Below are 27,873 nucleotides of genomic sequence, written 5' to 3'. Positions count from 1 at the left end.
AGCGGGGACTTTGGACTGTGGGAGGAAGCCATAGTACCCAAAGAGAAACCACGCAGACACAGGGAGAACATCTGCACAGAAAGGACCTTCAAATCCAGGACCTTCTCGCTGTGAGGCAACAGTGCTAACTATCACACCACTGTGCTGCCCAAGCTTCTTACTGATTTAAAATCCTTTAAAGTTGTCAAAACCCCTTAAACCCCCCCAAAAAAATAGTACAATATGACATGAGTGTGTTAATCAGTTTCCAAATTTTCCATCCAGTTGGTCAAAACAGTGTTGAATGATGTGCTGATGTGTTTGCACTCTTAGGGCATTGTGTTGTATCCTTTTGAGCTGATGTGCATTGTGCATCTGTCTCAAGGTCACCATGAGACAAAAATAACTCGCTGTCCATTTCTGTGCCAGCCTATTTCCTGTCGTCTGCTTTCGCTCAGCTGTCAGCATCTTCCTTCAGAGACACACACACACACAACAAGCCTATCAGAATTCAAGAAAGGGTCACCTTTGCTTACCTGGTCTCCCGTGTGACAAGGAAGAAGCTGTCATCGGGAGCATCAATCCAATTAGGGCGCCTCTTGCGAATCATCACTCCTCCTCTGGTATTTCCACTGCTGCTGCTGCGGCCGTTATGCTGCAAGACATACATCCGAACGTTAGAGAGCAGTCGATGCAGCTGTAGAGGAAGTGTAAAGCAAATAGAAAATAAGCCTACCATGAGAGGTCCACCTGTTGTACCTGGGTTCTCTGCAAAAACAAACCCACAGCAGTGAGAGAAAGAGGCAAAGTACACATGAGGGAATCTGCCAGTTGCGAGTAGTATTGATTGGTTTTATTTCTTGTCCTAGTTACAAGTTGTGCAACAAATAACTGTGTTTCAATTTCAGTAAAAAAAAGTGAAGTTACCAATAAAAAACAAAGTGTCAAACTGAAGTTGAACCATCCAAATTATCCAAATGACCCCCATCTGCTGATTCGTTTTCATTAGAATTAGTTGTCATTCTCTCCAACGAGCTAGTTTAGATAAGAAATGGCAGAAAAGGTTATCAACTCCAGATGTATTCCTACTAATTGGATTTTTTATTAAGCATAAGGATAACAAAACATTGGATATCAACACTATTTATTCCCCAGACTTAATTCACATTACGAGTAACTTAAAAAAAAGAAAGAAGGGATGCATTTTTTTTCTTTTGAATGTGGGGGGCTTTAAACAGAATGGACTTTCTGCTTTTGAGCAGGATTAAATTAAGCAAATCTGAAAATAATTACCTTTGTTGGATTAAATCAGATCTCTTTTTCTTTTTACTGATTAATAAGAGTCTGTGATGTACCTGTGCGCCTGTCTGGGTCAGCCCTGCTGTGGTGATGATAGCTGCGTTTTCCCAGCATGCCGTGAGGCCCATGTGGTAGAGAGGAGAGTAGGCGTCTAGGGGGAGGCGTCTGAAGGCCCGGGGTGCGGTGGGAGCGAGGGGCGTGGGTTGCTGGACGGGACTCTGGAAAAGACACACCGGAGGTGCATGAAGTGGCTCCTATAGACCATCTGAGTTATTTCTGCTCATGTTTTATTGGCTTAATGGGTTAGACTACTGCTCAAACACTGACTGTGTGTTCATTTACCTAGAAACTGCAGGACACTAGTCAGAGTGCTCCTTTGGGCGGCTCTGGTTTTAGGTAGGCGAGTCCCCTGCCCTTCCGACACCCTTAACATGTCTAAACCAAACACACATACACAGAAATTTTTGTCAATCCCCTCTTCTCCCCGTATTTAAATAAAAAACAAACAAAACAAAAAAACCCCTATTTATCCGTTTATCAACATGAACATCTCATGCAGATGAAAATGGCCTCTTCTCAGGTACATGATTATGGATAAAGACCACAAGATGCAGGATTTGATGCAAAGGAGCAAATGACTGAGGTATTTTGCAGCGACTTGCTCTAAGGGAGGAGAAATCTCCCCCCCTCTCACATGCGCATACAGATGTCAGCACATGCTTACATGCATGAAAACATATCGTAGACACATACATTCAATTATGAAGACGGCATGACAGCAGGCACTGGAGGTTGAGTCCATGCTGAGGAGCGGGGGAGGCAGGGGTGCCGCTGTGCTTCCTCTGAGTGTGGTGGAGTTGATGGACAGAGAACACAGACACATGAAGCACAAGGACTCGGAAAAGATGCTTTCAGGTGTGACTTTATTGCAGGTCTACTCCACATTCACACAGCAATGAAAGAAAAGAGCAAAAAAAAAAAAAGTAGAGGTAGAAGATGAGATGAGAATATTGCAACAGTCGTTAGAGAATGAAAGATGAGGGAGGGGAAATCGAAGGCGAGGAATGAGTCTGAGTGGCAAATCCTGTCCACAGGATATACGAGACAGGGTGGATTCATATGAATATTGCATGATTTGAAACACAGGAAATTAGCTGAGTGAATAATATGGCAAAAGGTCCATCCCCAAATGGGATCTGGACTCCTTATGATTGGGCCTGGTCTACTAGGGGCGATGCAGCCAGCAGCTATACCCAAGTCTTCTCTTCACCTTCCTTCCTTCAGGGTTCCAAATCTGTCTGAAGCTCACAATCAATCCAAACAGTTCACTTTGTCTTGTACACAGATACACACATGATCAATAGGAGGGAAAAATGCATGTGCAAAAAAAAAAAAAAAAGAAGTTTAAATTAAAAAAATATTTAAAAATGGTGATGGCAAAGACAGTGAAGCTGAGGTTCAGTATTTACAATGAACATATGTGGCTGAGACAACTCACTCAGTCATAACAGCACAGACTGGACGCACCTTTACCAGGAGCGCCGTGCAAAATAGAGCTTTTCTTAATAAAATACATTTCCTCTACCAGCAACTTCAGCAAATATATACGGCTCAGACTAGACTTCTACTGGATGCTGTTACAATCTATTCATTATGACAGGAGCGACTTCAGTCACAGTGTGTGTGTGTGTGTGTGTGTGTGTGTGCGTGCGCGCGCATGTGTGTGGGTGTGTGTATCCCTGTTTAACCACTCGAATAATGGCTTTTGGTTCAAAGTGACTCAGAAACATAACAACAGGCAAAAGAATAAAAAAAATAATAAAGAAAAAAAACACGAATGAAAAGATGATCAAAACTCATAGTTATGAGGACAGGCAGTCTTTATTGGAAACGGGGGGGAGAATACAAAAACAAAATAACAATAATTATAATAAAACAGAAAGAGACAGACGGAGGGGGTGGGTGGGGCAGAGGCGAGCAGAGATGTCGGGGGTTGATGGTGGGGCAGTCGGGGTGAGGGGAGGTGTGTGTTGGTGTGTGTCTCTGTATGTTGTGTTCTGTCTGGAGATGTGTATGTGTATCCATGTGGCAGAAGTTAGGAGGAATTGAAAGAGCTCTTACACTCTGCCTTTATGGCCCCACAGTTAATGGGGACAAAGGGCCGGCGCGCAGCGCGGCGCAGCCTGATGATGTCACGGCACATGTGCCGGGCCAGCTTGGTGAGGCGGGTGGCCTGCAGCAGGAAAGCCTGCTTGGTCTTCATGGAGGATTTGGGGCTGTTGCTGTTTCGCATCGGCACCATGTGGTTGGACTGGCGGGGAGCGTGACCCCTTGAGCGAGACTCCTGAGATCGAGGGAGGGACAGAAAGGAAGGAAAAAACAAACAAACAAAACACAAAAGAAAATTTAATCAGTTTGACAGAAAATGTAAAAGTCAGAGATGGTTCAACAAATCCAATGGTTTTTAAACTCTTGGGCTGGGAATGGGAACTTCAGTTGAATGGTTATATTTTTGCAGGGGGAAAAACTCATCTTCATTTAAATGCAGCCTTAGTGCATATGTGCACATCAAAGAGCTGCACTGAGCATAAAAACTCAAAAATAGACAATTTTGTTCAAAAAACCCCCAAAAGTGTATCATGTTAAAATTTCCAATAAAAAGGGATTAAAAAGGTTGAGTATATATATAACATGCTGACCTTTATGTCACCAAAATTTAACTTGGATTTGGTTTTATTAACAAAGGCTATTAGTTTAAAATGTAGAATGGTGGCTTTCTTGGAGGGGGGGGGGGGTCGGTCATGCCAGAAAAGGTTTGATAGCCACTACACTAGCTTCTGTATTATTGGATTTTATTTTGAAAAACCATTATCAAAAGATTCACATTGGCTGGTTTGAAGGCTTTAACAAAAATCTGAAAAACAAATTAGATTTTACTGTTATTTATTATTAAAAAGATGCATGTTTAACACAAAACTGTTTTGTGGTTCAAACTGTTGTAGAGGGGAGTCTAATTCACTCTGTCGTCACTGTGGAGGCTACTATTCGTGGTGCTGTTGAACTGTATTGTGTAATACAGTGAGGAGAATCTAATCATTTGCCCGCCCCGTTTATCCCAGCGGATAATTACAGCCTCTAAAACGGCCATAAAGTTGAATCAGCACCCTTCTGAAAACAGTTTAGATAAAAATCAAGCATTACAACCTTCCTGAGGGAAGGATTTATTGTAGGGCCGCTGCATTAGATAACTGGCAATCGAGCTTGTTTTGTGAAACAGAAGCAAAGCCACTGTTTTCAGATGAAGACTGATATTAGTAAAGGCTTCTATTATGGTTTCCATCAGCCACTTTCTTGGACTACTATTATTTTTACGTCTGGATATTTTGATATTTTGTCACTGCATCCATAAAATTTACATCAAGATGGTAAACGGGTTAAACTACTGAGTGCCTGATGGTCCCTTAAAAATATTTTTACCGCAGCACAATCAGCAACCTCTCCGGTGAGTCATCATGCAGCTAAACTCCAACTCCTTCGTCTTAGACTGCAGCTAGTAATGGTAACCCTTGTTCTGCTCTGCACCAACGAGGGGCTTAGCATAGAGCACGGCTGGGTAATTGATCTTCCCAAGAGGCCACGAGAAACTGGGATTGCTATGAAGGGCTGCACCAATAGCTTATAAAGAGATAAAAATGAATACTGAGCAGAATGGAGATCAGCTCATCGCTACAGCCCTCCACAACAGATCAAGATTCTTGTGTTCTCAGTTTCTCCTTGAGAAAACCGATTGCCCACCTCTGATACAGAGGCACATGAACCAGTTCTCCATCTGTTCCAAGCTTCTGGTTATGATAACCTTCAGCTAGCAGAGGATCACCAAAATAACCCACACTTCCATCACCAGCTGTATTCCAGTTGAAGAACATTTTTACCACAGCTTAAGATGATCTTTTTGGGATTGCCTCATCAGTGATGTGAAAGGGCCAGGAGCTAGCTGGTTTCTAGTGTCTGAACTTAAAATAAAGGCAAATTGTGGCCAAAAGAACAGCTTAAAATGTGTCACCAAATTTAAAGTGTCAGGAACGCTGCATCACACAGGAGGTACAGATTTTTACAAGTTTGTTTCAAAGGCTTTGTTTTTGTCTAACTCTAATATGAACATGTTTTAAGGACCTGCAGAAACCCTTCTCTGTACCCTCCACTGAGCTTACATTGCTTGCTGGAGTGGGTGAGGTCCTCTCCTCTGGACCCTCAGCTCTGCTTGGCATCTTCAGACCACCATACTTCTTCCAGTACATCCAGCAGGAGACGCACAGACGACACTGCATGTTTGGAGGCCCCCATGAATACCACTGGGCTGACTGCATGGCTGTTAATGTATGGAATCCATTAACACTTGTTAGAGAGATGGCAGAAAAGACTGGTCTCAAGACACTAAGAATATTGATCTCCATCTTTCCCTGTGTGATTTTATCAATATTCATACTACACAAGACGTCACTATATGCTTGCTACTGACTTTAAGTGCTTACAAACATGAAACAGTGCACGAGGCCGTTGTACTGCAAAGTGAGCAGATATTAAGCATTTAGATTTATCATTTCCATCAAATAATTTTAGTTGTCAGCTTTTTTAAATATTCTACATTTTACAGTAGATTTTAAGGGGAATGTTAGGATGTGTTCAAGAACTAATAAGCAGAACTCAGGTTATAAGTTTTACAATTCTCCCAGTTCTCAGTGCAATTGAGTCCCACCAAGGGACACAAAAATGAATATCATCATAATAAAACGTGACATCAGCAGAAGTCTGCCGCAGACAGATTTTTATGTCCAGCAGAATTATTATTACTGAAAAGTCAAATATCCAGAGAATCTTGCAACTTGTGTTATAGTGGATTGTTAAAATTCAGAAACAGTTATGTTGAAGGCATTTTATGCTACTTAGATTTTTGTTGACAAGGGGCAAAAAATGTGTATCCTCCAACAGGTTGATTTAAGGTGAAACTGGTCACAAAGAGTTAAACACTGCTGCACCAAAAGCCTTGGGGCAATGGGTTTGTTTTGGTTGCTAGCAGACTGCCACAGTTGCCTGCAGTTTGCACGCAAGATTCAGATTTACCTACAAATATATGCCAGCCCTTCCCTGAGCAGCAGCAAAACTGCATGGCACTACACAACCAGAAGCAGAGTCTGTACACCTTCAATCTGTTTGGGAAATACTTTTTTTCCCCCTTCTTTGTGATCGGTGGTTGCAGAGGGTCATCAAACGCTCTCTGGGCCTTTGTTCCAGGTTATTTATCAAAATCATTGCACCCATGCTTAAAAATGGCTCTCCTCGTAAGGGTGAAAGTAAAAGTAATAATAGAAGAGATAAGAAAGAAAGCAAAGTAGTTAAAATTATCTTGGTTTTGTTCTAGGCATGTGTGACTTGGGCTGTAGCTAACCACCCTGCTTGCTAATCCTCTCACAAAGTGAAATCTAATATTTTTAGGCAGCTAGAGGCACTCTGTTAACACTCTGGGTTGCATACTGTGGGACAACGATTTCCCCTTTCAGTCTGTGAAGCTGTTAATAATAAGCAAAGACTGAAAATAAAAGGAAAGCATTTCTTCTTTAAGTAAGAGAAGCGACAGCTGTCTAAGGCTTCATTTGTTTCCATTAGATTTCTAATTGACTTATGTTCACTGCCCTCACCACTTAATTTCACACTTGCCATGGCTAATCACACACTCACTCACTCTCACACGCACACACTAACTCACTGTAGCAGCTTTCGCAGGCTCTGCCCCCCCCTGCTGCGTGGTAGGCCCCAGGGCCCGCTCCGTTCACCGTCGCCATCTTGCCATTGGTCATCGAGATCTGGTTGGGGTTGGGTTTGTTACTGTCAGAGGACAGACAAAGTGATTTAGGAAGCAGAATGACAGCAGCTATACTGCATAAAATCATCATCTGTCCACCACAAGCAGAGTAACAGACAAAAGACATCCAATGTCATCTGCAAACACTGAAATATGAAATAAAGAAACTTACTATGTGGGGATATAAACCTGCTTCAGCTTGCTTTCTGCCTCTGCTGCCTTCAGTCTCTTCTGTTCAAAGAGAAAAAAAATTGATTTCTTCATTAATCCCAAAATAAAAACAACTGTTGTCTTTAACAAGCATTGCTTCAAATAAAACTCAGCCCTGCATCCTGAAAGTTGGAGTGTGGAATTACAGTGGTAATAATTAAATCTGTCGATGTAATTCAAAGGAGTTGTTTTCTCCCTCTATGCTTTTTAGGGGCACATAAACACAATTTATATCTGAGCACATGAAATCCTTGGAGAGCAAAGGCTATCCTTTTGTGCATGCTATACATTTGGTTGCTCTTCTCAAACAGAAGGACGTTTTTAACCAGATTTTTTGCTTCTTTGGTTGTAAACATGTTCTGCACCACCACGCCTATCTTAAGGGGAACTACCCTGTTTCTACACAGAGGGCAGTTTTATCATAAGACGTAACACTTAGTCTGTGAATAGCAATATAAAGTTTTCGATAGCTCTAGAAAAAGAAAAAGTTTAGTAGGCCGTGCAGCAGGCATTTTTCAAATTTATTAAGCAATGGAGGTCCAAGGAATGGTGCAACTGAATTAGACGTAAAAGTATCCTACAGTTTTTAAGCTGCACTCGTACAGACCGCCACTTCAGAATTAATCACTGCAAATACATTTATATCGGTATAATAAAAACATAACGAGGACCATTTTACTATGTGTGGCAGCTCAGAAAAAATAAAATAAAGTAAAAAGAATAAAAAAAGACATTTCAAAAGTGGTCAGAGCTGTGGGTGAGAACTTTATTTCAATAGAAAGCCTGATTCTAGCCACTTCTACTTATTTTGTATCCCTAGGGACACGGTTATAATTTTAAAAACTGAACAAGCATGAAAACGTCACTTTTTAAGAGGGCAAAAGCATTTTTTGTACCCTTTTATTTTAAAATGTTGTGGGGACTAATTTTGAACTGCATGAAACCTTTTGATTTTACAGAAAGACAGTTGGAATAGTTGTTGTGAACTGCTTTGGTTTTGTTGTGCCTTTCTAATGAATCAATGAGTTTTTGCACATTTTTAAAAGGAAACAAAATCTTGAGCTTAAGCTATTCAGCTCCTTTGAGAAGTATTTTTTGAAGATGTTGACTGCCTGATACGCTTTTCCTTTTCTTTTTCTTTTTTTAAAATTCTTGCAGCTTCAAATAAACATAAAAACTGGAGTATCCTTTTCAGATTAAAGTCCCATGTAGTAGTCAATAAAAAAACAAAAATAAACAAAGCTAGGACAAAGTTGCTTTATTTATTTATGCAGGAGGAGTTTTTGCCCACTAGAAGCGTGATGCAGTTGTTAGGGATGGCATCGTTTCGTTTAATCTTGTGTAAATGTAAGAAAAACACACACTAATTACAAAAAAAGATGCATGTAGCATAGCAGCTACATGGTTTTCTCACCTGTTGCACATATCTGTCTGTAGTCTTCCACATGTAGTAATACTCTATGATACTGGTCAGAGACTTCCACGGCAGCTTCACAAGAAGAAACGATCGAGCACGGGGAGAGAAAGAGACAGACACAGAGCAAATTAATGATATTAATATCTCATGTTCTTGCCATCTGGGTGCGAAGCCTTCATGTATATTCATGAGCAAGAGGCATCGTGACCACAGAGGCTCAGAGTTACTGGCTTTGCTTGGTTCTGGGCCTCAGACGGAAACACAGAGAAATTCACACATTTAATAAGTATTCATGAGCACCTGGTGCCACCGCATACACCCATACCCTGGCTTTATTGTACAGTAGAGGTAGATGGTGGGAAGGAGAGTTCAAAAGAACCAAACAGTCATCCCTCACCCCCACAGGCTTGAAAGGCGAGTGCTAAAATTGGTAATTTTGTGCTTCACAGAACAGCAGCTTCAATTTATGCAGATTACAATGGATTTCCATTGTGACAGATTTTCACTGATGAGGGAGGACGACTCTTTGGAAACTTCTCAAAGCCTCAAAGTCGAACCTCTCAACTGTCCATCGGCATGCTGTGAATACATTTCACCACATGAAGACTTTAACTGCACAGTGAGCAGTCTCTCACAGTAACGGGTAACAACCAATCAAATGCTACATAAAAACAAAATATCTTAAAAGCACCATAAATAATGTAATATTCTTTTGAATAACTTCTACGTTAACAGGATTACCAGGCAGAATGATAACAAAACACTTACAAAGTCTTGTCGGATGTCATTGAAGTCTTTTCCATATTTCTCTAATGCCTCTTCAAACATGGCAGCTTCCGAGGCGCTCCACTCCTCCATCTCATCCCTGCAAAGCACCGGGCCCCCCGCTGGGACCAGTACGCTCAGCGCACTGGACAAATCGTAATTATGGCGGTGCAATGTGTCCATCGCATGGAACTGTAATCAATGCACGCAGAAAAAAAACCTTACAAAACCATCAATTAAATCCCAGCGAGGTGCTGCAGGGTTCGACTGTGTGTGTCCCACTGACCAGTGTGATATCTCGTGAGGCTGCAGCTGCACTCATGTGTAAGCTTGGCTGTCTAACAGAGCTGCTGCAGTCCAGCGCTCGGGCAAAGGTCCCGACCGCCCTGAAAATTACCCACAGTCAGTCAATACATGATACATATATGCACAGCTTACTGCATGGTCTGACATATTAATGTGCAGGGCATGTCTGCAAAGAAAACACTAACAGCCTCACAGCTCAAAATATGCACTGGGTGGTATGGAGCAAAAATAAATGGCAAACACAGATGAGTCGTTCATCAGAAACAGTAAACAGTCGTTTGTTAACCAAAAAGCGATTTAAATCTCTGCGTGATTCATTTTTAATTCATTTTCATCCTCCCTTATAAATAAAAACCCATGACAAATTCACATATTGAATGAATAAAAATGAAAATAATGAGCCAAACTTATGAGCCATGGCTCATAACAGTGTGCATTTATATTATCTCACACACTAAATATTTCAGCCAATCCTTCATAGCACCACGGGCTATTAAAGTGCTAAAACTCAGAATTGTTACATCTGTGAAACTGCCTATCCAGTGCATGCGATCGAGAAGTTGTTGCTGTAGATGTGAGGGCGACCTACCGTGCCACCACTAAGAATTGGTCTATCTGTTTGTTGGTGAGTGGGCACTCTGGATCCCACAGTTTCTCTTCTAGTTTGGCCTGATCTCTCTCATCTGCTTCACCTGCAAAGCCCAGAGACAACAGCTCTCACACACAGTAGGATAACAATGGATTTGCCTTCCACGCTTATTTGCTTATTAGTGATGGTTTTAATTATAAGCTAATTACATTTTGTTTATGCTTTAGAAAAAGGGTTAGGAAAGAAATAAAGGTGAAATCTGCAATTCACCTTCTTGTAGCATTTCAGGTACATCTGCCTGAAAACGCGGTCCCACTCTGATCTCTCCTTTGTCAGCCAACAGGGTTTTCTGTGTTGGGTCATAAACCAGCGAATAGAAGAAGGTATCCTAAGGAAAACATCACATCGATTAATGTGGAGCTTCCCAGATTTTGGCAGGGCTGGGATTCCTGTGATCTCCAGGTGTTATAACAGATATAATTATACTTATGTGACAGACAACATGCCAAAATATAATAAAGAGTTTTAGTAAAAATATAATATAATCAGTCAACTGAGAAGAAAATATTACTCAACTGTTTACTGATTATTTGTTTAGGTCATTTTTAAGCCATACATGTTTTGACCGTTTAAGTAAACAATAAAAAACTGTTAAAAAAAGAAAGTAAAAGGAACGCAGCATCAGCCACACGGACCTAGCGACGTCCACCACCCCCAGGCACCCTGTGGTTGCAGGGGGAAAATATTTATTTCCTCAACTGGTTGTTGCTAGGTGAAATTGTTGCAAACAGTGTGACGGTTTTTTTGGTGCAGCATCGTATAGCTGTGTTACTAATTTCACCTACCAACTGCCGGCAACCTCCAGCAATCACTCAGCCAGAAAGTGGGAGAATACAAACTTCCTAGCAACAAGTTGCCGACAGGTCCAGGCTTGCATTACCTCAGCTTTTTGATAATATTGTCAAGATTCTTCCCACAAATGGCAAACTTTTTTTGTGCATTCCCCAATTTTTATTCATCATTACCAATATAAATGCATCACAAGTCACTAGTTCACCTGGCCGTTCACTCCCCACCAGTCAGGCCTTACTCTAAGACAATAAAAAATTCCCGCTTCCTGTGCTAATCAAGCCTAATTTTTTGCAATGGTATTTCTGTCATGTAACAGCTAGCTCCTAGGCCTTATCCAGTGAGCTACAGACACTGTGGATTCTTTATGTATTCCACTTTATGTCTACCCCAACAGCACCCTGTATTTTCCTGATGAACGAAATGAATCACGTTTTTCTCTATTGGTTAACAAACCCATTTTATAGCAATGTGAACCAGCGCTGCGTCTGCCTCCATGTACCAGAGGAACTTGTGCGCATGATGTCTTGATGCATACTCAATCATCCAGGTAAGTAAATCCCCAAAAGTTGATTCTGTTCATCTGGATGATTCTGTTCATCTGGATGAACAGAATCAACTTTTGGGGAGTTGTGCACATGATGTTACAAATGAAGAAGAGTGGGCCAAGGTGCAGGCACTAATTTGGATCTTCATAGATTTGCTCATGGTAAATGAAGCAACGGTGTACGCAGCTGCATCTAAACCCTTTAAGACACAAATTGATTATTTGTATTGAAACAGATTTCTAATGTGAGAGTCTTTTTTTAGGAGTTTAATAACTGGCAGGGACATATCTGAAAAGCCTGAATACTTCCTGAAGCAACAGAATTTAACAACAACAACAAAAAGAAGAAAAGGGAAGAAAAAGCATGTAAATTATGACTGGACTTTCTATGATGCAGCTTGAGGTAACAAAAACCAGAAAGAGACATCAATTTGTTCCCCCCTCTCAGGCTTACCTCTTTGTCAAGGTATGAAAGAACGGCTTCAGTCTCATTCAATAATGCGACACTGCACTTCCCCCTAATGGAGAGAGAGAGGGGAGGAAGCACACACCATATAAAAACACAAACAAAGGAAGTGCGCACTGTGTGATGGATGGATTCATGGCTGAATGAGTGACTATCCATGGGCACTGCCTTTAGTTGGCGAGCTGTACAGTCCATTTTCTGTATGTATTTGTATGCCTCTGTGCACTGTACCTGATGTGTGTCGCAGGTAGACTCTCATACTGCCGGGAGAGGAAGAGCTCTCTGTGGCGGAGCTGGTGTTTCTGTTTTTCTGTTAGCTCTGTCTCTGTTGGGTTCTCCTTCTCCTCCTCGAGCTCCTCTGCAAAGGAAAAGACAAAACAAACGAATCCATTTTATGAGACACTTTTGTCATCAATATATCCCAGAGACAAAAAAAACAAAAAAAAAAACAGTGACTGATAAATGTGAAAAATAAATAAATAAATAAATAAATAAATAAATAACATCAAAACTCACAGATTCTTCAATTTATCCCTCAGACTGTAATTTCACATTTGTTAGCAGTGCTTTCTCAAATGAGGAGGCCCATGCTTTTATGACTCTGGATTTGCTGGTTGGCACATAATACTAGGCAGTATATAAACATATTAAATCACTGGTAAACAGTGCAGGCACGGCATACACTTTGAATAAATATAATTCTATAAGTGGATTTTCAATATACTAGAACTTATATAGTGTCACATTTATATGAGGGAAATGCATGCATTTGTCAGTTTCAGAGAGAAATAGAATTATTTTGTACAGTCAGTGAGGTAAGACAAAGATCTTAATTAATAGGTTTGACATTTACAGGGGAATTACTGCAGCAGCTTTCACACCATATACAGTGAAAGATCCCAAGTGATGCTGAAAGAGGAAGCAGCGAAAAGCAGCCTTCATTTGAAAGTGAAATTTTTCAACTGCCACGAACATTATTTTATTCATCTGCAATGTGCTGAGGAAACAGCAAAAATTGCTTTGCTCGATTGATTAAAACCCAGTCTGCCAATCACGTGTCAATGGCTAAACTCTGAAAACATGACAGTATTGTTTGCTGAAGACAACATGTGGGTGGAACAGCAGCAGCAGCGAAAAATACACCAACATTAGAGTCTGGAAAATGTTGGCATTTCAGTTAATGTTACATTAAGAAATGAAACAAATGTAATATCCTGAAAAGAGTTACTGTTAAAAAATGTATAAACTGCAACAGATAGCATTTGTTGCAGAAAATACTCTGCACATCATCTGCAAAGGCTCATGTTTTTGTAAAATACTATTATATATAATCCCCCTCTCACCCTGTGGGCAGTCTTTATTTGTTCTTCCAGCTCAGGTCCTCTACCAGAGGCCTGGGAGCTTGAGGGTCCTGTGCAGTATCTTAGCTGTTCCTAGGACTGCGCTCTTCTGAGCAGAGATCTCAGATGTCGTTGCTGGAATTTGCTGGAGCCACTCTCCCAGATTGGGGGGGGTCGTCACTGCTCCGAGTGTTACCATGGGGACCAAAGTTGACTTTACTCTCCATCTTGTCTAGCTGCTCTCTCAGCCCTTGGTTTTTCTCCAGCTTTGTGTTTCCTCCTTACTGATGTTGCCATCATCTGGTATAGCTACATCCATCACTATGGCCTTTTTCCTCTGCTTGTCCACCACTGGTTAACCATCTGTATCCCACAGGATTTTAGCACGGTCATCTTTGGAGTCGTGTCCCATTGCGACCTCAAAGCCATACCTGCGTTCCTGTATACTATGCTAGGCACATTGTTATGGTGTTGCCTGTATGCCCTGCCTGTTAGCATCTTGCACACTGCTGTTATGCGCTGGATTTCTTCAGGGCCTTAACCCTTATTGTTCTTGTGCTACCATGATTAGTGTCTCTGTACTGTCTTTTATTCCAGCCAATGGTGGGATTTTTTTTTTTTTTTAAATTTAACACAGAAACATCTCATTTATAAAAGTTAAGTGATGTCATAAGCTTAGTTAATGTTAAAACAGATGTGTCTGATTGCACCATATCCAGTACAGAAGAGTAGGAATGCAGTCTGCTGAGATTTTAAAGCATCTAAATACTGTGTGTTTACAGTGGTCCACAGGCTTAATAAAATATAAAGTTTGATACACGCAGACTGTACAGTGCCTGCTGAATTGAGGCAAAAATGTACAGCTGTTATTTCTCTTTCGCTTCTTTCAATGCAACATCCCCCTTGGCTCAGTCTTAACAGCTGGAGGACACTTCATACAAACCATTACTCAACTAGACTAAACACAAAGTTTTTCTTCTATTTTGTTTGAGTTTGTTTTTGTCCTCCCACATGTTCTGCTGTCATGTTGATCAGAAGATCATTTCTACCTGCGCTCCTGACTCCTGGCTGGTTAGTAGACAGTTATACCGGCAGTTACTGAGAAATGGACATCTTAAGTTTATAAGAATCTTAGGTTGGAAGAGCATTCGAGACACTTCTAACCATCCCTCACTGTGTGATCACCGCTCTGGAGACTCAGTTCCTTCCTTTGTTGGTTATCTTTTATCTGGGGCTGCCCAAAATTGCACAGCATACCCGGCTTCACACAAAAAGACAGAGCCACACATCTGTATCTTTCTACCGTCAACTAAAAAGTTTTCAGCTATGACTCTTACATAAACTTTCGTCCTGTAAAAATCAAATTTAGTTGCTGTTCTTTTGTTTTCCCTCTGAAATAATGTCAAACATAAATTAACTGGGTTTTTTTACGCTGCACTAGGCTGCCATAAATTTTATTGTTGTTTCTCAATTTTCTTCTGACCAGCTGGCAGACGAAGGACACCAAACACCTTGCAGAACTGGCACAGCACTTTGATCAATGCTCTGTCTCTGCATACTGCAAGTTTTATCTTTTTGTTCTTGCTTTATGTTTATAAAGTCTACCTCAATCAGGATAACTGGTTTTTACCAGCAGTTCTATGACACATACACAGGGAACAGTATTTTTCCAGTCAGTGCTGAATGACGTGAATGCAGTAAACATGTTGTTCACTGGGTCTCCTGCTGCTCTTCATTGCAATCACCCACATCTAAACTGGAAATCTGCTTTGGTGGAAAGCATGTTTTTTACTTCGAGAAACTAACTATTAATGTGTTTTATTCTGGCCATTAGCCTTCTGGAATCAGGTAGTCTGCTTCCCACACTGAATAGGTGTTGCTGTGATGACACTTTCTTTTCCTTTTCACTTCACACATCTACACTCAAATTCTGTAAAATGCAGTAACAAGCAATTGAGAAATTATTGTGAAATACAAACATGAATCCCCCCAAGTTGGAGTACAAATTTAAGTTTCAACGTCTCCATCTCTGGCATTAAAAACCTCTTATTTCTAGTTAAATGCGCAATTTACAAAGTTGCCAAGAGAAATCAATATTGGAAATGTCATTCTGATTGACAGAAAGCTTAATTACATTTTTTTCTGAAAAAAAAAAAAATCCAAAGTGTCATGTCTCAAGTTTAAAGTCTTTTAAAAAATTTCGATAATTAAGTCATCCTGATATCATCTGTCTGTTGAAATTTAGCCATCACATTACATCCTCAAAACAAGAAGGTTCTGGGTACAGATCAAGACTTGGGCCCTTTTCTGTGGTGCTTGCTTGTTCTTTCCCATAGGGGTGGGCGATATAAATGATATACGATAGAAACAATATAAATTTGGCCAACGATAGAGATTTTGACTATACCGCTCTATCGCGATAGCACATGTTGATGTCATCAAGCTGCGCCTGTTTTGGTCGTCTGGTCATCTGCAAATTATGCAGAGAGTCATAGCAAAGAGATGAAGCACTTTTGAAATATGGGGAAAGCCAAAAACGGTGCTTCCTCCACTTCCGTAATATTGATTCATTAATGTTGAATTCTCTCGCAGCTGTTGTATTCCCATATTGTTGCAGTATATTAATAACTAACCTCGTATTGTGGATAAATAATCTCAGTTGTTCTCCTGACTGAAGTTTGGCCCGTGTATAGCATCCTGCTATGCGATTGCATTTGTCCCTGACCACCAGAATCCCTCACGTTAACTTTTATCGAGTGGAAAAAAAGTTGGCGTTCATCCTCCAGCTTCACTGTGCTAATGTTATGCTAACATAGCTGTGTTGCTAGCAATCACGTAGCACAATATTACATACCAGGTAGTCCAACTTCAGTAACCCTGCAAACGCCACTGCTGTTTATTTTTCTGTCTTCATTTATGTTGGAAGTGATAACAGAGCTGTACGTTTTAAATAGTTTCAAAAATCTCTCAGAACATGGTATGCCATGTTTAGGTGGAAACTAGCGAGCAAACTTCCTGTTAACTTCTAACTCCGTTAAATTTAATAACTTCTGTTTTCATGGATGCCTGGACGTTAAACTTAATTGTTACACCTGGTAAAGCAGCAATGCTGATGATTTTATTAAAGATGAAAGAATTTAGACCGTTTTAACTCTCAGTGTTCGTTTGACTTTGGGACCTGAAGAGGACGGAGTTTTGGACCCAGATTACTCCGCGAAGCTCCTCACTACGGCAGCCGTAATGCTCTGACAATCCATCAAGCAGTGCGGCTTACCAAAGTTGTACTAAAACATTTTTTAACAGATTTCTGCTCGCCAAAATCGGTTCGAGGTCAGTAAGCACAGCCAGAATTCATACATAAGGCACACTCTCGATTTTTGAGGAAATTTAAGGATTTTAAGTGTGCCCTATAGTGTGGAAAATACGTTATACAGAAGAAAAGAATACATCGCGATATATATCGTTACCGCACATGCTTCAAATTATATCACAATATGAATTTTAGGCCATATCGCCCAGCCCTACTTTCCCAGTACTCCAGCCTCCTCCCACCATCTAAACCATGCGTGGGCTGCGTTGATTGGTAATACTAAACTGGCCCCAAGTGTGAATGGTTTCCTGTCTCTCTGTGTCAGCCCTGTGACAGACTGATGACCAGTTCAGTCCAGGGTGTACCCTGCCTCTCAGCCTATGACAGCTGGAATCAGCTCCAGCCACTTGTGATTCTAAACTGCATAAGTGAAAGAAAATGGATGGATGGCTTAATCTTCACCACTGGTTACACTTCTGTCACATAATTGACTAGTCTAAAATATCACAACTCTCCTTAAAGGAAAAAATACAATTTAGAATACAATATTTCATAGAGTCCAAGGTGACACTGCTTGATTTGTCCAACCAACAAAGACAAGTCACTCTAAAGTTTAGCAAAACAGAAAGAACCCATCCACCCAGTTTCTTCTGCTTATCTAAATCAGGGTCACAGTTGAGCTGGAGCACATCCCCACTGCCATAAAGCAAAAGGTGAGGTCGCCAGTCACCGGGCCAACACAGAAAAACAGAAACCATTCACACTTACCCAAAAAGTTTATTCTGTTCATCTGAACATAGCGTTTTCAGTGGGAGAAACATTTCGTCACTCATCCAAGTGACTTCTTCAGTCTCCAACTTTTTGGGTTTTCCTTACCTGGATGATTGAGCATGCATCAAGACATTTACACTTACATTCCGACATAGAAGCAGTTTAGTCTCACCAATTAACCTAACCCCACTAACTGCATGTCTTTGGGCTGTGGAAGGAAGCCGGAGTACCCACATAGAACCACATGGTGAATTAGAGCACAGAACCCTCTAATGTAAATACAACAGTTTAATGTGTATTAATGCAAACACAATCTAAAGAAACTGTACTGTTTTACACAGATGATGCGTCACAACTGCTACTCACTTGCATGTTTATCTGCAAGCTGGATGAGGCTGTGGGAGATGTCTCTCCTTCTGTAGAAACAAACTACCTTGGCCTCCACGTTCCCACTGGCAGTCTAAAAGAGAGGAGGAGAGACATCCAGGTTGACTCAAATAAGTGGCAACACCTACCTGTGCAACCCTGTAATTTCCCAAGAGACCTGGCTCCTTTGTGTACCTATCAAGCTGTGCTCAAACTCAGCCAGTATTAAATGTCGTGACTGATGACTAGATGTGGGGGTAAAAGGTTTGAAAAAGGTTTGAAAGAAGAAGAAAAAAAAAGAAACAACTTATACTCCCCACCTACCTGCTTCCAAGTTTGTGTACAAAAGCAAATGTATCTATATAAAAAGGGATCTGGAGTAAATAACAGGAACAATGATGTGCATATCGATGCACTAGCTAAAGCCACAAAAATGTCCATCGTGCTTGATCAAGCACTCCATTTCACCTTTACCAACACGATAAGCTTCATACAGCTTGTATTTGCAACAGCAGAGCTTTATTAAATCGTATCATGCTGCAGGGACTTCCTGTTACTTCATCATTTATGATAATTACGATGTCTCCTGTCTTTAGATTATAACATTGAGCCTCAGTACACTCTTTCAGGATGATAATGTGATCTAGCATTATTCCACCCACACAATCCGATAATGACCTGCATTTATCTGAACATCTCAGTGCAAGCATGACACAGGAAAAGCTTTTACACACCTATTAACAATGCTTGTGAAGGATTTCGAACAAAATAAAACAGGAATTACGGTAAAATGCCGAGAGAAAAAAGAGAGAGCAACAACACTGCTGTTCAAGGTTGGTATCAGCTTATAATTAAAATAAATCTGCATCTTTAGCCCAAAGCTACATGAGCTTGTGAAATGTTGATAATAGTCACCCCGCCTACACACACACAGGTGTGTCAAGTCATGCTAATGACAGTTGGTAGATCAGGGAACACCTGTCTTTTCAAGCCATATTACAAACAAGGTCACAAAATCCACACAAACAATGGGAAAGTGATAGGGTGGGGACAGGAGCACAGAGGAATTCAAGGAATTCTCTAACATATTCTCACACTCATGAAAATGAAAAACGCACACATCAGTACCTTATTGAGTTCTTCTATCCGACGGATCAGGTAAGGGTTACTGGAGGAGTTCTCAAAGAATACATAGTCTGCAACAGGAAACACGCATATCATATATTTAAAAACTTTTTTTTAAAAGGGGGGGGGCAGGGATAGCTCAGTAGGTAGAGTGGTGGCCCCACGATCGGAAGGTCGGGGGTTCGATTCCCCTGAACAGCTACCCTGAGGTACCGTCCCTACACACTGCTCCCCGGGCGCCCAGTGGCTGCCCACTGCCTCACTGAGTGAATGGGTTAAATGCAGAGAGGGATTTTTCCCACGGGGACCAATAAAGTACACTTTCTTCTTCTTCTAATACATTGGCGCTACAGTAGGTCAAATCAAAGAATATGCATGTCCTTTAATCAATAAATATGTGCAAAGTTGTGACTTTCAGAAAGTGTTGCACCAGAAAAGTTAAAAGGAAAAATCTCTAGTCAACAACCACCAAGTTATGGGTGAATAAAAGTGCACAATTTTCAGTCTTTCAACCTGTTGCCATATGTTACCACACTGTTTCAGTTTGTATGAAAAAATAAATTAAAGACAATAAAAACTTCAATATGCCATTAAAAAAAAAAAAAAAAAAAAGATTGCCAATGCATATAAATAACATCACCAGATGCCAGTATAGCTCTCTGGGTTTGAGTAGATGACCCATATGCCATAAGCCTAATGGAGAAGCACTGGTTTGAATCCCCATCTTTCTTCCAGCTTATGTCTTCTAGACACTGCCAGTTCCCAACAAATGGGACAAATAAAATAAATGTAACAATATCTCTTTTTTTTATTAAACTTTACACAACTTTAGGTTGTGGCAAAGGCAGCATTCACACAAAGTCTGATATATTTCATTCCACATGTTCCAGACTTTTAAACGGTGAAGCGGCATATTTGTCAGAGTTGTGCATGTCATTAAAGTCTATGTATCATCATGCTAATGTGTATGATAACCCTCAGCCTCTGGGATGGGAATGTACTGCACATCAGTGTTGCAATGCTGTAAAAAGTCAAAACCAAAACAAACCTTAAATAAATGAATAAACTACAGATCCCATCTTTTTTTTTGTTTGCAATGTAGCAGCAAAATATTGACTACGTTTGTTAAGACTTGTTCCATACAGGGAGAAAAACTGTACCTGAATGTACCTGGAAGTTTGTGTGTCCTACCGACAAGTTCACGGAGTTTACAATGAGCACCTAAAAGCAGCAGAAGTTAGCCTAAAGGTGACGTGAGGGGACAATAAGCTGATGCACCTCGAAAATACCGGTTATAAAGTGCTGCAAGATATGTCATTAGACGCCTATAGTTTGCGTGGCATGTCAAGCATTAATGCAATTAGGCTACGTGGCCGTCTGTGTATGGATTTAAAGCTCAAGTATTCCTGAATAAATGTGTAAAAGCAGACGCAGCGACGCCATGCGCGGAGACAATTTGATGTGGAATTCCAGTAGACTGCTAAGGAGCTAGCTAGCAAATCAGCCAGCCTGCATCCCTGTTTGATAATTAATTGCACTTGTGGTTACTGTAGGTGGTCACTTTGGCAAAACAGTTTGGCACCTGATGTTACCGAGATGGTTAAATACGATCATTAAATGCAGCAAACGAGCGCTGAGACGGCATTAATGGTAATCAGTGAAGCCATCGCTGGTGCTAACGTTAGCTAAATAAGGTCTCGTACTAATGGCTGCATGCCAGGAGTGGCAAATACAAAGGCAGCTTCAGACTGTCCGTGGTAGCATGTTAACAACCTTTGAAACACACGTCTAGTTGTGAGGTCTATCCGTGTAGAAGCCCCCTGTATCCCCTGGTCTAAGAATTCAGAAACCCGGGGAGCAGCAAACAAGTGAAAAATGTTTACATTGCCAGCTAACCATTTAGCAAGCTGGCGGCTAGCTGCTGTGGCCACGACAGACGCGAGGCCTGACCCATTTTGAATCTCAAATATACACCAACTCTCACCTTCCTGCTTCAACTTAACGCGTCCACGTTGCTGTAGCACATCCTCATCTCCACCATTAAATGCAAACAGCTCAAAATAACACCAAATAACGCCCAGAAGGTGCAAAACTGTAACGGTTTCTCTTTGATAAAAAGATCCACATTGACATACATACCTCCGACCCGGTACATGTTGGCCGCCATTTCTGCCCTCCCAGTGTGCAAACCATAAACTAAGAGAAATGGAATAAATTAATAAAAACAATAAAAGTTACTCTCTTTGAAGGGAAAAGGAGCGAAAAATTAAGATGGTCGGGACTCCGGATGTGTAACCTATCGGGAGAATTATGGCAATTCAACCCCCCCTCCTCCTTCGAGTCACAGCACCCTTTATGATACAGTTAACTCACGGCAGCCAAAAGAAGTCGGATCAACCCGAAAAACCACTGCTGACGCTGGAGGGGGCCCGCGCACGCGCAGCACAACCACACGCGGCCCACACGCGCAGACACCAGCCCACCTCAGAAAACATAAGAAAGCAGTATGTACATTATTTTTTAGGACATTTTTATATCTGTAAAGCCAGAAGTTTAAACTCGAATCTAATCATTGAAACTGAGTCTCTCTAAAATTCCTAACAAATCAGAAAGGGCTCTAAAACTTAAAAGGAACTGTTTACATGAAGAAGTCTCTGTGTTGTTGTTGTTGTTGTTATTATTATTATTATTATTATCTTTTACGCATCGTTACATGATCCACCTTGACCAGAGTGGACAGAATTAGAAATGAGTACGTAATTTATAATTCTAATAACTTTAGAGAAGCGAGGCTTAGATAGCTTGGAGGGATATACTGTGATATATTAGAAAAAAGGATGTTAAAGATTTACCTTCCAGGCAGTAGTAAAAGTAGAAGACTTCGGAGAAGATTTATGGCTGTATTGAAGAAAGATATGCAGATGGTTGATGTAACAGTGACATAGTGAGATGAAGGCAGATGATGCTGTGGCAAAGAAGAAGAAGATTCAATATATGACTATGTTTTGTATACTTGATGTAGACATCCATCCATCCATCCATCCATCCATCCATTCCCTTATCAGGCAGGCAGAGGCAGGGTACACCCTTGACAGGTCGCCAGTTTGTCGCACGGCTAAAACATTGATGTAGATATTATTATCTAGGGGCGTGAACCAGCCCTAGATAATAACGGGGCGATCGTGGCTCAAGAGACTGGAGTTCGCCTCGGAAGGTTGCCGGTTTGAGCCCCGGCTTGGACAGTCTCGGTCGTTGTGTCCTTGGGCAAGACACTTCACCCGTTGCCTACTGGTGGTGGTCAGAGGGCCCGGTGGCGCCAGTGTCCGGCAGCCTCGCCTCTGTCAGTGCGCCCCAGGGTGGCTGTGGCTACAATGTAGCTTGCCATCACCTGTGTGTGTGAATGTGTGGATGACTGGATATGTAAAGCGCTTTGGGGTCCTTAGGGACTAGTAAAGCGCTATATAAATACAGGCCATTATTATTATTTTATTTTGCTATCAAATGAGCTGGTATAGAATATTTGCATTGCTAAGTTAAAACAATTACTATTTTCTTTATGTTTGTTCAAAACAAATACATAAATAAATAAAGCTGCACAAATCTGCATAAATCAAAATAATAGTAAAAAAAAACAACCTTTATTTGTATAATAATAATACTAGCAATAATGACAATAATAAATTATACATGTGTGCATACATTTCTCTTGCTATTTTTTCTATTATACTTACCTCAACATAATGTATCTTTTGTTTCACAAGTCATATATAAGTATCTCTATCTATCTTAATCAAATGATATAAAATGGTCAAAATTTTAATAATGGTGCAAGCATATCAAATACAAGCTTCACATCTATTTTTTTGTCAGTGTAACAGGGAATATTACAGTGAGACATAACTAAGCTTCCTTAAACAAGAACTTTCCTCCCGGTTTTCATCATGTTTGACGATAATTTCTCATCTGCTTCCAGGAGAATCTAAACAGTATTTTATAGGAAGCAGCAGTCTCCACTGTGGACTTAAATCACATATTACGCTCTATACTCCTGTTGCTTATGGATTTTTCTCTGCGTGTGTCCGCGCGCGCGCTTGTGACATCACTGATGGGATTGGCTGGAGCTGACTGGGGGGATGAGTCTCTTCTTCAGGCTACAGAGGGAGACGGAGAATAGAGTCAATGACAGAGGGAAGAGTTAACAGTTAGCAGCCACGGACCTCAGCGCAGGGCCACCTTCACTCAAAGCGAACCACGCCCCGGGGCAGGGGAGACGAGTTCCCCAAGTGCCCAAACTCCTGCGATGGAAGGAAGAATGGACTGTGAAGAGTTCTTTTAGGCTTTCATGATTTAAGTTGTCAAAATGAAGTTCGGGAAGAGCATCTGCGTGCTTAACGTCGGGGGAACCCGGTACGCCTTCACCCGTGAGGTGATCAGGGATTTCCCTCTTCGACGCGTCAGCCGCCTGATTGCCTGCGCAACCGAGAAAGAGGTCCTCGAACTCTGCGATGACTACGATCGGGACCGGAATGAGTTTTTCTTCGACCGCCACGCTCAGGCTTTCGTGTTTATTATGTTGTACGTGCGCTCCGGCAAACTCCGATTTGTTCCCGGAGTGTGTGAGCTGTCCTTCTACACAGAGATGCTCTACTGGGGACTGGAGAGCGCGCACTTGGACTCCTGCTGCCAGAAACGCCTGGACGATAGGATGTCCGACATCGGACTGGACACACTCTCTGAGGGGGACATCGAGGATGAGCCCCAGAGCACAGGGGAGTCAGTGCAAGAGGCTGAGCTCACATGTCGCGCTAGGTGGCTCGAGAAAATGCGCAAGGCTTTTGAGGAGCCCAACTCTTCCCTTGTAGCGCAGCTTTTGGCTTCAGTGTCCGTGATCTTTGTTATCGTTTCTATGATCATGCTGTGCGCTAGCACCCTGCCGGATTGGGATACAGCCAAGAGAACTACTGTGGAGGAACACAGGTAGGCGATTGTCAAGGGTCAGTTAACTTGAAGGAATAGAAGCCCCCTCATGAAAATGCTGCCAAATGTTTCGGCGCAATGTGTGCGGATATCCTACAACTGAGACAGTCTTGTGTAAAAGTGAGCTGAACAGATGAAATCGTGTCAAATATTTGATTTTGTCATTACAAGTAGCATAAATAAATAAATATACCTCTTAACATTTGATCATGCATGAGTTCAAGGCAACGGCCAAAGTCATTGCGCACTAATATTAACCACGAGGTGGATGCATTGAGATGTTTTCTACCTCAGCTTTTTGAGTGTTTTCTAGGATGTTTGGTATAATAACATAAAAATAAGAATGACAGCAAAGCAAGATGTTTAAAACATCCATGTATTACGTTGCCTGCAGGGGATTTGTTCTTGTGCTTTAGTGAATTGATGCCCCTGAACTCAATATGCCCGCTGACAAGTTTCAGGCAGCACATTACACCTTAGGCTCCTCACATGACAGCCGGACAGGCCCCCGAGGAAGCAAATCAATAGCCAATCCATAGCTTTCCCCTCTTATTTCTCCCACCCTCTTCACAGTTAGTCTGAATATGTTTACTGTCCTGCTTAGTTTACACTGCATTGCGCACATGAAGGGCAAACATCAGGTAATCATAGATTCATAATATTTGAGTGGGCAATGAGATAAAAGTAGAATGTGTACTGAGGGGATTATATAATAGTGCAAGCAAACAAAGAAATTAGGCCACTTACAGGAATCATCATAAGTCAGAGTTTTGTTTCTCTAACTTAAGCATGTAGGCGCGAAAATGTGTATCTCCATGTCTGCGTGATTTTGGCCTGTACTTTCCTGGAAGCCTGAGCTGCCCATTCTCTATATAAGGTTAGGTTATGCTCCCTCAGGCTGGACATAGTTTTGAGTTTTGGATCAGCTACAGTGGTTAAGTAGCCAATACAAGTGGCTTGTATACTATGAGGGCAAAAGGATTCCAATTTAGTTTCATGTCATTAGATGATGCAGTTCTCTCAGTTGCTACATAATTTGGGTTGGTGCAACTATTCTGATAGTTGCTTTGCAGGTATTTTTGTCATTTCTGGGCTTCACTGCATTTATATCTAATGCAAGAATCATCATTCTCTAATTCATTTTGACTGGCCTTGCTCTGCTTGTCAGTGGGGTAATTATGTGACTGTCTTTGACACAGTCTTTCTTTGAAGGGTTTAAACCCTCCCTCTGTGGAGTTTGCCGGAAATTTACTAGCCCGTGTATCTGTCCTGCTGTCTTTGTTTACTTGTGCCAGGCCTGAACTGTGACAGCTTTGTTCCTTATTTCCCATCATTTAACTCCCCTTGCTTTGCTTCCTCCTTCCTCACATTTACTGACTGCCAGGCAGTATTTCATATTTCATGCCATCCATATCTCACTGTACCTCCTCTGTCATTTCCTGTTTACAGTGTGTGCAACTAATTTTTCTTCTATCTTCTCTGTAGGATAGTGGAGGCAGTGTGTATTGGCTGGTTCACGGCAGAGTGCATAGTGCGCTTTCTGGTGGCTAAAGACAAGTGGGACTTCCTCCGAAGGCCACTCAACATCATCGACGTGATTGCCATTACCCCTTACTATGTCACTATGGCGATGGCCCGGGCAGGGATGCCGGGTGCTGGGCTCGGGGTTGCTGGAGTCATACTGCGAGTCCTGAGGATGATGAGAGTGTTCTGGCTCATGAAGCTGGCCAGACACTTCCTGGGACTGCAGACTCTAGGGTTGACTCTCAGGCGCTGCTACCGAGAGATGGTCATGTTGATGGTGTTTGTCTGCGTTGCCATGGCTATATACAGTGCCCTGGCCCAGCTACTGGAACACGGCTTGGATCTCGAGACCCAGAACAGTGATTATGCCAGCATCCCTGCTGCTGCCTGGTGGGTTATTATTTCAATGACAACAGTGGGTTACGGGGATGTGTACCCGGTAACAATCGGAGGACGGGTGCTTGGGGGAATGTGTGTAGTGAGCGGCATTGTGCTCCTGGCGCTGCCCATCACATTCATCTACCACAGTTTTGTTCAGTGCTACCATGAACTCAAACTGCGCTCTGCCAGATATGCACGCAACCTATCGGCAGAAATGCTGCGATGAACATGTCCTATCCTGCCTACCATCCTGCCGACAAAAAAAAGAAACTCTAATGACCAGAAGACCATCAAATGTTTGATGTGCCCTTTTTTCCTTCCAGATTTTATTTTGTCCAGTCTAGATCCAGGTACAATAAATTTCCTAGAAAAACCCTTTAAACATTCATATATCAAACAGAAAAAAGAAGACTAAGAAAACATAACATTTAACAATTGTGAAATTCTGCAATATCTTCATGTGTTTCAGTTTATTTTGTTTTTGAAGTTATTTTTATTTCCCCTATGCATCAGGAAAACAAATTGTCATTATAAAAACAACTATCTGTGAACATTTAGTCAGTGCAAAATATATAAATGTCAGTGAAGGACATTGGTAAATGGCATCTTGTTTACCAGTAGAACAACATCAGTCAACAAGGCTGATACAGACAGCAAGGCAGATATGTTGGAGTATACCTACCAAAAAAAAAGGACAGAAAATAACATAAACCAGACATACAAAGATGGACTATACAAATATATTAACTTAATAGTAAAACAATAAATTAATGTTTGCTTATGTTTTCAATAATTTATTCTACTCTGAGTTGACAAAACAAGATATTTTCAAGTCAGTGAAAAAATAACACAGAGCTCATATTTAAAGGTACTAAGCTTATTTTAGTCAAACACAAAATGAAACATAAATGCTGTTGTTTTAATTCCTTAACACTATTAGAATAGCTTTGCATGAATTATTGTTCAATAGGGCCTTGTGCAACCCCTCAGTTCACCCACTGTCTGAAATAAGCTGTTATAGCTTTCTCCCTTTAAAGGCACCCTCCCTTTAATCCAACTTTCTTCTGATTTGCTGTCCCTTGCAGACAGAAGCTCTGAAAGGCTGATGGCTGGGGCTTTTGCACTCATAGACAAAGCTGTGTGCTTGAGATGATCATGTTAAGTATATCTGCTGTTTTTGGTATCTCACAGATCTAAGTGTGAGCATCAGAGCAGACTAAAGGCTACTTATACATATCACTATTTTTTAAACTTTGTTTAATATGAGATTTCACCAGTGCAACATTATATATGACAGAACATAAGTAAAAGAATAAAATCTATTTTAAAACAGGTTTAGATCAAAGCTTCTAATACATGATGTAGAAGTTTAAAAAAGTGCGACTATAATCAAAATAATGCATTAAAAACACTACAAATAAAAATTATATCATGTATTTACTAAGTCACATTATGTTAGAAAAAGAAAGCGCAGCCAATTGTAAATCATAGTATGTACCATTGAGATGAAGAAGATCAGGGTTAAAGCACTTCAATAGGCTGTAAAAAGAAAAAAAAAGTCTCTCGTGTGGAACAATGCAGAGCACCAGCACCAAAGCTTACCTTCACGAAATGATCGATGTGTGGTTGGAAGGTAAGTTCAGAGTCAACCCACACATATAAATATTTCATTTTTTCCCCTGTTTTCTGAAGAGCTCCAGCATCATTATGGGTTAAATGCAGCAAATTAGATTTAAGTTGATGTTCTGTCTCAGGCCAAAGAGCATAAAGCAGGTTTTTATTGAGCAGTAAT

The 27,873-nt window shown here is 41.2% G+C and overlaps 2 protein-coding genes across 5 annotated transcripts in view; one reads left to right on the top strand and one right to left on the bottom strand.

Annotated features, from left to right (window-relative positions):
* Positions 1 to 21,678, bottom strand: part of mta3 (metastasis associated 1 family, member 3) — a 29,802-nt gene extending 8,124 nt beyond the window's left edge. The window contains exons 1-19 of one of the 4 annotated variants that reach the window (XM_005736519.2): positions 21,573 to 21,678; positions 21,339 to 21,395; positions 19,203 to 19,270; positions 18,075 to 18,168; positions 12,519 to 12,645; positions 12,276 to 12,339; positions 10,696 to 10,813; positions 10,426 to 10,528; positions 9,817 to 9,916; positions 9,534 to 9,722; positions 8,763 to 8,837; positions 7,311 to 7,369; positions 7,043 to 7,161; positions 5,490 to 5,647; positions 3,400 to 3,622; positions 1,621 to 1,713; positions 1,335 to 1,496; positions 716 to 747; positions 516 to 634 (exon numbers count right to left, since the gene is read on the bottom strand). In XM_005736519.2, the coding sequence (XP_005736576.1) occupies positions 516 to 634; positions 716 to 747; positions 1,335 to 1,496; positions 1,621 to 1,713; positions 3,400 to 3,622; positions 5,490 to 5,647; positions 7,043 to 7,161; positions 7,311 to 7,369; positions 8,763 to 8,837; positions 9,534 to 9,722; positions 9,817 to 9,916; positions 10,426 to 10,528; positions 10,696 to 10,813; positions 12,276 to 12,339; positions 12,519 to 12,645; positions 18,075 to 18,168; positions 19,203 to 19,270; positions 21,339 to 21,366 (1,931 nt within the window). In that variant the 5' untranslated portion in view covers positions 21,367 to 21,395; positions 21,573 to 21,678. Of the gene's footprint in view, positions 1 to 505; positions 635 to 715; positions 748 to 906; positions 1,015 to 1,334; positions 1,497 to 1,620; positions 1,714 to 3,399; positions 3,623 to 5,489; positions 5,648 to 7,042; positions 7,162 to 7,310; positions 7,370 to 8,762; positions 8,838 to 9,533; positions 9,723 to 9,816; positions 9,917 to 10,425; positions 10,529 to 10,695; positions 10,814 to 12,275; positions 12,340 to 12,518; positions 12,646 to 18,074; positions 18,169 to 19,202; positions 19,271 to 21,338 lie in introns of those variants that run through there. The other 3 variants (XM_013911703.1, XM_005736520.2, XR_311827.2) reach the window with 3 other exon arrangements.
* A 1,715-nt stretch (positions 21,679 to 23,393) lies between these two features.
* kcng3 (potassium voltage-gated channel, subfamily G, member 3) lies at positions 23,394 to 27,233 on the top strand. Its single transcript, XM_005736518.1, has 2 exons — positions 23,394 to 24,176; positions 25,662 to 27,233. The coding sequence occupies exons 1-2, from the start codon at positions 23,560 to 23,562 to the stop codon at positions 26,305 to 26,307; spliced, it is 1,263 nt and encodes a 420-aa protein (XP_005736575.1). The 5' UTR covers positions 23,394 to 23,559; the 3' UTR covers positions 26,308 to 27,233.
* Positions 27,234 to 27,873: the final 640 nt, after the last annotated feature.

The sequence above is a fragment of the Pundamilia nyererei genome, unplaced genomic scaffold (genome assembly GCF_000239375.1).
Source record: "Pundamilia nyererei isolate P.nyererei 1_Seehausen unplaced genomic scaffold, PunNye1.0 scaffold00069, whole genome shotgun sequence".
Classification (NCBI taxonomy): Eukaryota; Metazoa; Chordata; class Actinopteri; order Cichliformes; family Cichlidae; genus Pundamilia; species Pundamilia nyererei.
This window is presented reverse-complemented; position numbering and strand designations above follow the sequence as displayed.

Coding starts and splice junctions, on each gene's coding strand:
- kcng3 (XM_005736518.1), top strand. CDS start 23,560: ATGAAGTTCGGGAAGAGCATCTGCGTGCTTAACGTCGGGGGAACCCGG. Junction 24,177..25,661: donor ACTACTGTGGAGGAACACAG/GTAGGCGATTGT, acceptor TCTTCTCTGTAG/GATAGTGGAGGCAGTGTGTA.